The following is an 11303-nucleotide window of genomic DNA, read 5'->3' as shown; positions in this document are numbered from 1 at the left end:
TGTTTAGAAGTTTTTATATCTCCTCTTTACAATACAGTCTCCGCGTTTTGATGCATTGTGTCACCTTATCATTTTACATGTAGTATATCGAATCGAATAAATAGTTATTCTTATGATAGTCATTGTCATTTATAGGCAGGGAATCAAACGTCACTGTACTATTATCTATAATTATATGCATCAATCTTAGCTCAAGATATAACTAGAAAAAAAAACATATTCATTTAGTAAATGATAACCTACATCATGTACATGCGACGTATTTATGTTCTGACTTTAACATGTACACTTTTATCACCGGTAAAACGAATTTCCGGACTAGCGATTCTTTATGTCAATTCTTCGTAAAATTGATAATTTTGTTGATTAATACATCATTGTACTTTTTACGCATCTAAAATTATATTGAAATAAATTTTAAACTCAAAATACTTATATACAATAATAAAATGACTGGATAATCTAGGATTTAAGTGATATATTCATAAAAGAGGAAAACTAAACTGTGATGGAATTGATTGAAGAATATGATAAACATGAGACGTGTTTGAAACAAAAAGATAAAACATTGGGTAACGATTCATAACACATATTACATATTATCAAGACAATGAAAACTAAGTTAAATGAAGTATGTATTATATTTTTCAAACTCTTATTGCATGTATTGGTAGATAGCATGTTCACAAATGTTAGTCAGACCACATTATTAATTGACAAAATAAATAAAAAATTAAGTTTAGAGAATTCCATCGAATAAATTAAATACAACAAATGTGTTTTTGAAAGAAATGGATCCGTACACACAGTGACATTATTAATGTGTCAGATTCTATGGTTTTGTTCTATTAATCTTAAATATGTGTTCCCCTTTTTGGAAAAAAAATGCAAAAGAACAGCCCGACACTATGACCAAAGATTGGCTGGAGTGGTGTCATTGTAATTTTTTTGTCGTGGAGATAATTTTGTTTGACTTGTCCATACTTTCTAAAAAAACAAATAACTTGCCTGAGGGGATATTTTCGTGATTACCATGATTCTGCTAAAAAAACAGAGAAAATACATCCATCGTGATTTTAAACTTTTTTTTCCTTACTACAGATATTCCATGTTGTTGCTCTCAGCGCTGGATACTGGCATATACTTCTTTCTTAGGAGTTGTTTTAGTGTATGCCGTAAGAGTTAATTTGAGTGTTGCTATAGTGTGTATGGTTAAGAATGTTAATTCAACAACAGAACTTAACGGGACATCGATAGATTCAAATACGTGCCTAGGTCATGCAGAAATCCAAACAGTTTTCAATAAGGTATAAAAAAGATATTCATTTTCTGACAAATACTAAAATCGTACATAATTTTGTGACAAAATTAAAAATTGTATTAGAAAAAGACGTTATGACAAAGTGAGTGGCATACAGAAAACGTTTCTATTAAGTATATACCGAAATACAACTTACATATATAAACGCTTGCAAAGTATCTGTTAGAAGATAGAAGGTTTTAATGTGTTGACCTGCAATTCCTTAAATCTAGACCATTTGAACTTTGATGGATAGTTCTCTCTCATTGGCAAAACTAGCCTGTCATCTTATTTTGATTAGTAATACCTTTCACGATATTTGAAAATAACCGAGGTTTTAAGTAGTTCATCTGCACTTGTCACTAGATTCGTTCGAATCCAGTCGTAATTGCCGAGGACTGTTAGCTGTCCTGCCGAAAGTCGGCGGTTTTTCCGGGTTCTCCATGTTCACCCATGTTCACCCAGCAATAAAACTGGCCTGCATGATATATAAAGAAGAATGTTGAAAGTGGCGAGACACAGACAATTCGCTAAATTGTCACTTGTTCCTCCGTTTTTCTATAAATTTTTATTGCAGCATGCTGAGTTTGACTGGGACAAAACTACGAGATCTTCAATTCTAGCATCATTTTTCTATGGATATATATGTACACAAGTTTTAGGAGGTTGGTTTGCAGACCGTTATGGTGGGAGACGTGTATTTGGTGCTGCTATGGCAGTTTCATCTGTCTGCACTATTTTGACGCCAGTTTGTGCTAGGACATCAGTTATTTTAGTATTTGTCTTACGTGTTATCATTGGATTAGCGACAGTAAGTAAAATAAATTCTACAATTCAAATTCCTTTGAATGTTAATCCCTTTTAGATTTTATTGACATACATAATGCATACATTATCCCAGGAATAGATTACCTTAGCCGTATTTTGGAATAACATTTTGGAATTTTGGATCCTCAATGCCCTTCAACTTTGTACTTGTTTGGCTTTATAATTATTTAGATCTGAAGCTTAAATGTTTGAAAGTATAAAACCTTATATACAAGTGCATTTCCTATGGCAAATTTAAGAACTGCACAACCATATACGATCTCGAGTATTGCTTACTTGGATATTCTTATAACATCCATGTCTAGATTAGTGGATTAACCAATCTGTTTATGAAATATAATAAATGTACCGACTATAAACTGTTTATCTTAATGTAATGGAAATCTGTCAAAATTCAAAATGTTCAATTTTACTTGCCTATTTAAGGTGTATATTCTGAATGTTTATCACTTAAACCTGCCAAAAACTTGCCTATTTAAGTTGCGTCTTCTGAATGTTTATCACTTAAAATTGCCAAAAACTTGCCTATTTAAGTTGTGTTTTCTGAATGTTTATCACTTAAAACTGCCAAAAACTTGCCTATTTAAGGTGTATATTCTGAATGTTTATCACTTAAACCTGCCAAAAACTTGCCTTTTTAAGGGTACAGTGTTTCCAGCAATGCAGTCTATGTGGGGACGATGGGCACCCTCATTAGAAAGAAGTAAATTAATGACGTTTACCTCTGTAGGTATGTTTGATAGAAACGTAAAATTAACATAGCCGATATCATTACAGATCCTTTGCAACAATGTTAAAGGTATTTGAATATCTGATCGTTTTTAAAACAATAAACTGTATAAGAAATGCATTTGTATTGGAAATATATCATTATGCATATGTAAACTTATATTTGAAACGCTTTCTGAATAAATCTTCATTTGTATTGCTAAACTATAACAAAACGGAAAATCGAAGAAGATGAATGTTTGATTTTTCAACTTTTGATGGACTTTGAATTTCAAGTTCTGTAGATTTGGTTTTACTTTTTTACATACTAAAGAAAATTAATAATATTAATTCAAAACTAAATATACACCATTTACAAAGTAATAAATGAGGAGATTCAAGATTTGGAAGACTCAATCTAACCTAGATTAATCCACTTTATATCAAGACAATGTATTATATTTTTGCTTTAATTGCCTGTGAGAAGTTTGTCAAAAATACACGATTCCTAGTACAAAATCAAAATAATTCAATGACATTAAACAAACAAACAAACATAATTTAGATATGTGGGCTTGCCCCTGCAAAAGAAGTATTTGGAAGATGGTTTTGGCGTAGACATTATGAAAAATGTAAAATGTACGCAAGATGAAAAAGGCGATCAATTTCGATTTCTGGAGAAAAACAACATCGACAGAATCCAAACTGAGCATTATCAATCACTTAATCCGTTTTAACGTAGGTGCTTCAGAACATATATAAAGTCATGATTTAAGATATATATAACCAGCAAATGTGTGTTAAGCAGGATTGGTTTACCATCTCACTATCAGATATAATCTTTTAAGTTCGTGCTGCTCATTTGAAGATCTGCATACCCTTCCGGAGCACCTAAGATCATCCCTAGTTTTTGGTGGGGTCCGTGTTGCTTATTCTTTAGTTTTCTATGTTGTGTCATGTGTACTGTTGTTTGTCTGTTTGTCTTTTTCATTTTTAGCCATGACGTTGTCAGTTTATTTTCGATTCATGAGTTTGACTGTCCATCTGGTATCTTTCGTCCCTCTTTTGTAGTGTGTATGAAGTGTTTTGAATACTATCGTTCGTCTTTTTGTCGTTTTTCGTCGCTTGCTATTGCAATCCTTTACCTTTGAATTATGATTTCCGTTGTGTCCCTCTGGTCTCGGCTGTCCTTTCATACACACATTGTGTATTGTTCAATTTGACATTTGACATTTAAGAGTACACGTATAAGATATAAGATCATGTTATGTTCCTCTTTTATATATATTATTTCAGGGACTATGTTTGGTGTAGTTGGAACATTTGCCTCATCCGGTTATTTGTGTGAATATGGTTTTGATAATGGATGGGGTTCTATATTCTATATTACAGGTACATACAACGGAATTATTAAGTTCTTAAAGTAAAAAGGTTTTTTCAAAGTTAGAAATCAGACCTTGAAAATTAATAAATCATTATAAAAGAAATACATGCCTTAGAGATATCAGAATACAAATAATGAAGAAGTGTGTCATCAGCTCAGTAGCCTGTACTTCGGTACTGACATAATATATAATATGTATAACAAACCTTTCTAAAATTGTTCCTTAAAAACTAAGGTTTCGACTCCCTCAGCCAAAGTTGACCTCAGATGAATTTGGTTATTCGTTTTAGGTATTTTTTTCATTTAGCTCTTCATCTGTTTCGATACTTTTACATCCCTTGGATTTCAAATGTTTGGCTTTGAGCGTTCCTGATGAAGGTAAATTCAGAAAAGCTCTTCGGACGCATGAAATTGTGAAAGGTGTTGTTTTCAATTTTTTTTATAGCATTTTTCTATTATTGTCTTACCCAATTCTTCGGGTCTGTCATTTTCAAATTGTTCCGTCTTATAAAAAAAATATGTGTCATTAATACTTTTTTATATTTCACCTTAACCAATGTTGGAAGATAAATTGGCAATTAAACGGAGTGCGAGTAATTGATTTCATTCAATTATATCTTAAATAGTAGTTTCCTTGGAAAGATTCAAAACAGTTGATTTTTGCAGTAATTTCACAGTTTTCACTAGTTGCAAGAAAACTTGGTTTTTAAGTTTCTTTGAATTAAGGATTATAGGACAATTTAAAGTACTTCATGAATCGACATCTATATTTTAGGTGGATTTTCGTGTATTTGGGTGGTAGTTTGGTTCATCCTCACACGTGATACACCTTCGGAACATCCTCGTATATCTTCTCAAGAAAGAGATTACATAATCAATTCTATTGAATTTGACACAACAAAAAGGGTTAGTATTATCTACAGAAGAAAACCAACAGTAACAGTAACGTACCAATTGATCAAATACTATGGATTCATTTATTTTCGTGGGTTCTAGATTTTCGTGGATAAAAGAAAACTTGTATGTTCGTGGATATTTAATTTTGTAGATTTGCATAGGTCTGCATACAAGCCTATAGAAAATATGTCATTTGTTGAATATTAAATTTCGTGGTTTATCTATACCCACAAAATCCACGTAAATTGGTATCCAGCGAATTATGATGAATCTACAGGAGTAAATCATTGGGGTTACCTTAACAAATATGTTAGAACATCCTCGGATATCTTCTCAGGAAAGAGATTACATAATCAATTCTATTGAATTTGACACAACAAAAAGGGTAAGTATTATCTACAGAAGAAAACAAACAGTAACAGTTACGTACCAATTGATAATGTGCAAATTGTTTTGGTATCTCGAATATATTAGGAAACGTTTTAACATCTTGAAATAGGGTTTAATCTTTGGCATATTTCGCCTCATGTTTACCTTCAATTTTCTAAGTACATTAAACTACGTTCATATATTTTTGTTTCATTGGTACTTTAATTCTTTCAAAAACCTAATATGAAGATATAGATAAGAATGTTGAAGTGTTGATATACAATGAATCATCTGTAACTAAGACAGGGTCAGTGAGAATAATGGTGAATTGAAAATTAAAACCGGCACTGATCAAAAGATGTAGTTGTATCGCATATAAAATATCCGTTTCACAGATAAAAAGGATATGTTTCTCATGTATCTTATGTCGTTACAACCCTGTTCCATTTTCACAAATGATGCCTACTTTTTCTGTTGGTCATGGCGTTGTCATTTTTTTTCGATCTGTGAGTTTGACTGTCCACTCTGTTATGAAGAATGGATCGTGTGATATTTGAAGATGTGCTACTTATTGTTTTCATTTCGTAGACGTCTAAAGTGCCATGGATTGAATTCGCAAAATCACCAGCATTGCTAGCTTGCATAACAGCTCACATGTGTAACAACTGGACGAACTATACATTGCTAACAAGCCTTCCAGATTTTATGAAGTCTGTTATGAAATTCAATATTCAGAGTGTGAGTACGTTCGTTTAAATTATGATTTTATCCTTAATTGCCAATTCACGTTAATCGAAAGGATTGAATGAACACGTTTTTGTTTCAATTTTGAAAACTAGTATCAATATACTTAACCACCGATACAGAAACGAAAATCAACTTTCAGCCTATAGTTGCCAATTTCTGTGTTATTTGGTCCTTGTGGAAAGTCGTCTAATTGGCAATCATAGCACATTACTTTTTACATTATAAATTTTGTCTTTATCTTTTCCATGATGAGTAAATTCGAAATATGTTATCTTTTGTTTTAGAATGGTCTCCTTACAGCTTTGCCGTACTTATGCCAAGCTGTGTCAGGACTAGCTGCTGGACAAATAACTGATCTTATACGAAGTAGAAAGATTTTATCAACAACAGCAACAAGAAGATCCACTGGTGCTATTGGTACGTTTAAATTTTTTTACAGATATAAAACAGTTTATGGAATTTATCGTAGAAAGTTATGTCAGATACAATTTAACGTGTATTCACTGTAACTAGTAACTGCAGTTTAATTCAACAGTCTACAAACAAAAATAAGAAGAGCTTGGTGGTGTTTGTGTTGCTTAGTCTTTAGTTTTCTATATTGTGCCTTGTATACCATTAACACGTTTAATCCCGTTGCAATTTGATGTTCAGTGGTTGTCGTCTGTTAATCCGTTCATAAGTGTTTCTCGTTTCTCGTTTTTATATAGATTAGACCGTTGGTTTTCCCGTTTGAATGGTTTTACACCTCTAGTAATTTTTGGGACCTTTATAGCTTGCTAAGCTTTGTGAGCCAAGGCTCCGTGTTGACGGCCGTACCTTGACATATAATGGTTTACTTTTATTCGTTGTTACTTGGACGGAGAGCTGTAGCACTGGCACTCATACCACATCTTATATCTACTATTTGTTTGTTTGTCGTTTTCTTTTTTTGCCATTGCTTTCTCAGTTTATTTCTATCTATGAGTTCGACTGTCCCTCTGGTATCTTTCGCACCTCTCTTAAAAAGAAACCATTTCATTGATTTCTATTAGTTTTGTTTCAGTTATGATATTGTGACCAGATGGAATAAGGCTTAGATAAATTGAATGCAGAACGTTCATATATTTTAATAAATATAACATAGAATACAAGGCAACGACAGATCTGAAATATACAGATAATGACAAATAAATACAACTTTACATATAAATGCATATGAATATATCATTTTGTAGCAACTAATGTATATTATGTTTAATTACACAATTGCAAATAAATAATAATGCAAAACACAGCTAAATGACAACTCTGAATGTAAACAATTTGTTAATTCATGAAAACTGTTCACTAAAGTAAGTTGACCATACTACTATATAAAATACTCTACAACATTGAAAGTTAATTACAGGTAAGTAAAAAAATATAAAGTGTGAAATACAATTAGCAAAGTAAATGAAACTAAATAAAATATTTAAGTCAAAACATTCAACCATGAACTAATTTGAAAACCCTTAAATGTAAATACCTTATAATGCTAGCTACGGCTCTTGGTGTTGTTTCTGGTGTTTCTTATTCTGCATTGACAATATAGTTAAAAAGTACAATATATATAGTCAAAAGATGAACTGCTAAACTAGATAGAACCAGATAAAACAACTATTAAGTAAAGTAGTTTATCCAATAGCCAGTGGTGAGTATATATCAAAGAGCCTAGATAGAGTATTTTGGATTCATTGAACCATATAATACAAAATATGTTAAATATAGTAAGATCATTATAGTATAGGGTAAAATAGATATAAATTAAGTACAAAGTTCGGAATAATATCAAATAGATAATATGTATATAAATGAATTTGTCCACAATATATTGAATGTTTAAACCCTTCCTATGTTTAAGCATTCACAGGGGCAGCAGTTTTCCTGGTAGCTACTGGTTTTATGTCATGTAATCACCGTGACATGGCTGTTGTTTTCCTATCGCTTGCAGTCATGTTTACTGGTTTAAATAGAGCAGCATTTATAGTAAACCACAATGACTTTGCCCCTAAGTACGTATGTTTTGCTTAATTTTAAGAAAATCATTTAAATTTAGATTTGGAGAGCACATTCTAGTTGACAACTGTGTAAATAAACTCTTCATAGATACCATGATTAAATTTTATATTTACGCTAGACGCGCGTTTCTTCTTCAAAATACTCATCAGTGACGCTCAAATAAAAAATGTTAAAAAGGCCAAAAAAGTACGAAATTGAAGATTTTGAAGTTATTATTTATTTACCCAATGGCATGAACTTAAATTTCCTGACATCGAATCGCCGGTTCGATACATTTTATTTGCAGTTTCACCTATGCTCGTCGTACAAGTATTAGACTAGCATTTTAAACACAAGGATTTACAAGTACAATGTCGTCCGATTAAGTTAAGTTACACTTTTTTTTAGGTATGCTGGTGTACTTTTTGGAATAACTAACACATTTGCAACGATACCAGGAATGATTGCTCCACTCGTTGCAGGTGCTCTTACACCCCATGTGAGTAATCTCCCTTTATTTGAGTTTTCCAATTCATTTTGATAGTATAGAAACAAAATGTGCTCCGATTTCTATTTATACAACTATCTACAATAGTTGAAAACATCTACCTCTCACAATCAATATTTTTAAAGAGGATTTTTCAGTATAAACAATACTTTAAGTTCAACTGGCAAAGTGATGTTAATCTGTCATTGCGTAACACATGTAAAAGTATCAATTATATACTGTGTATTTAAATTGTTGGCAATGAAATGTTGTGTATATAAACAACTTAGTAATATGATTCTCAAAGATACACCCAAAGTTTTCTTTCAAATCAAACTGTTATAAACCTTTATTTTAATTAGACAGATTAGAAAAATAGATTGATGTGGTGTTTAAATTTTCTTGTGACACATTTATAAACCAACTTAACCTTGAAAGTAAAAGGACGGAATACCTATTGCTGTTCGTAATCTCATTGTCATAGGTGAGTCGTCATAACATACTCAACTACATATCTAATGCGATAGCTAGAACATTTTGAGGCCGAAAATATGCCAATTGTCAATCACGCTACAAATGTACGTAGCTAGTCATAATTTCGCAACATATGATTTGTTTGAGGTAACATACTTCAACCAAAACGTTTCGTCGAAATGACTTTCAAATTCTGTATTATCGTAAAGAGCTTACGAAATATTATATATAGTAACTCTTTTATGAACATATGTGATAATATCTGAATACTTTAAAGAAATGACAGAAACTAAGTGGTATAATGTAATGTCCTTCTACAAAATAAAACAAAAAGGTTACTAAAATTGAGTAATCTTTAAAGTTTGAAAGCGTTGTCTATAAATATTGATACATATAGGACCAAGGTCTACATTTTAGAAAATCAATAAAACTTTGAAAATTGACCGAGCGTGGTTTAATCAAACAAAGTTTTATGTTTTTTATGCCCCACCTGCGATAGTGGAGGGGCATTATGTTAGTTAGTTTTTGATGAAGTTGAAGTCCAATCAACTTGAAACTCAGTACACATGTGCCCTATGATTTGATCTTTCTAATTTTAATGCCAAATTAGTGTTTTGACCCCCAATTTCACGGTTCACTGAACATAGAAAACGATAGTGCAAATTTCAGGTTAAATTTTTTGGTCAAGGTAGTTTTTGATGAAGTTGAAGTCCAATCAACTTGAAACTTAGTATACATGTTCCCTGTGATATGATCTTTCTGATTTAAATTAGAGTTTTTACCCCAATTTCACGGTCCAATAAACACAGAAAATGATAGTGCGAGTGGGGCATCAGTGTACTATGAACACATTCTTGTTAACTAATGATATAAGAAGTAACAAAGATGATTCTTCTGATTCATCTTTTATTATTACTTTATTTAAATATCGATATCGATGTCCATGTGTACGCCATAACAATTAGGAAATTGTATTATACAACTCAGGACAAATGTTACAAACCAGTCTAGGTTCATCTTCGCCTGTAGAATTTGCAAAATTTGTTTCAGACAGATAGAACATGTAACTTATCTATGAGGTAAAACTTCAAACAACAGTTTATTAAACATCGATTTACAAGGCGATAGCCGGCCTGTGCTATTAAAATGTTTCAAAATTATAACGTTTAAATATAACCATTATATTAGTACCATCGTATTTTATATGTTTTAAAATTATGATTTATTTATCATTAAAGTCCTATGATGAAGCAATGCAAAACATCTCAGTTGATATAAATATTTCTATGACGTTGGATTCGAGATTCAAACACAGATCTTATGTGTTTATTTTGCAGGATACCTCAGAAGAATGGCGAAATGTATTTTACGTATGTGCAGCATTCTGTCTACTTGGAACGTTGGTGTTTGGAGGCTTAGCTCGTGGCGAAGTACAGGATTGGGCCAAGGACAATAGTGAAAAATTATGGATAGAAACAACATCAAATAACCCACCAATGAAAAAATAAGCATTATATACATCTACTAAAAATAAATGCCATGGTTTTGACAGTCACTATAGATTGGAATGACACACAAATATATCACTACACATTAATAGTTGTAGACACTAAACTTATTTACATGTTAACTGAAAGTTATAATTTGAAAAATAAAATTATAGCATGATAAATGAATACGGAGTTGTTCATGGACCTGCCGTGTGTGAAAAAAATATATATTATTAGTTACATAGTATGCTAGTGGCCTATATGTTCTACGATATCTATGGAGCCAGTAAATTCCATAAGTGGTGATAGCGAAGCATATTAATTAAATAGTAAGCTATTGATCCAATATATTAGTATCAGGTCACACGAATTAATCCTACCACCGACTATCTTAACATGTGGTATTTAGACAAGTAGCTTATCGCTCAGGCCTTTCAAGTTATCAACTTTTCAATACGGTTAGTACTGAGAACCTACGTCCTTGGTCTATACAAAACAGATGCTAAAAAATAACAACTTGTAATCTTTACCTTGTTTAACGAATTTGTTTCTATCGTTCATCATAAGTTTTTTCGTTTGTAGAAACCTTTAATATTTTTCTTA

General features: G+C 31.7%; 1 protein-coding gene across 2 annotated transcripts; it reads left to right on the top strand.

Moving 5' to 3' along the window:
• Positions 1–344: 344 nt before the first annotated feature.
• LOC143056798 (sialin-like) lies at positions 345–10883 on the top strand. 2 transcript variants are annotated; one of them, XM_076229963.1, is made up of 11 exons: positions 345–572; positions 1102–1307; positions 1878–2111; positions 2771–2858; positions 4133–4228; positions 4996–5126; positions 6075–6224; positions 6518–6650; positions 8113–8263; positions 8658–8748; positions 10548–10883. In XM_076229963.1, the coding sequence occupies exons 1-11, from the start codon at positions 509–511 to the stop codon at positions 10716–10718; spliced, it is 1515 nt and encodes a 504-aa protein (XP_076086078.1). In that variant the 5' UTR covers positions 345–508; the 3' UTR covers positions 10719–10883. The 2 variants fall into 2 exon arrangements, with proteins under 2 accessions (XP_076086078.1, XP_076086077.1); XM_076229962.1 differs by lacking the exon at positions 4133–4228 and having other exon boundaries at positions 391–572.
• The last annotated feature ends 420 nt before the right edge of the window (positions 10884–11303 follow it).

Source organism: Mytilus galloprovincialis, chromosome 13 (assembly GCF_965363235.1).
Source record: "Mytilus galloprovincialis chromosome 13, xbMytGall1.hap1.1, whole genome shotgun sequence".
Lineage (NCBI taxonomy): Eukaryota > Metazoa > Mollusca > Bivalvia > Mytilida > Mytilidae > Mytilus > Mytilus galloprovincialis.
The sequence above is the reverse complement of the archived record's forward strand: the minus strand, read 5'-3'. Positions and strand labels throughout refer to the sequence as shown.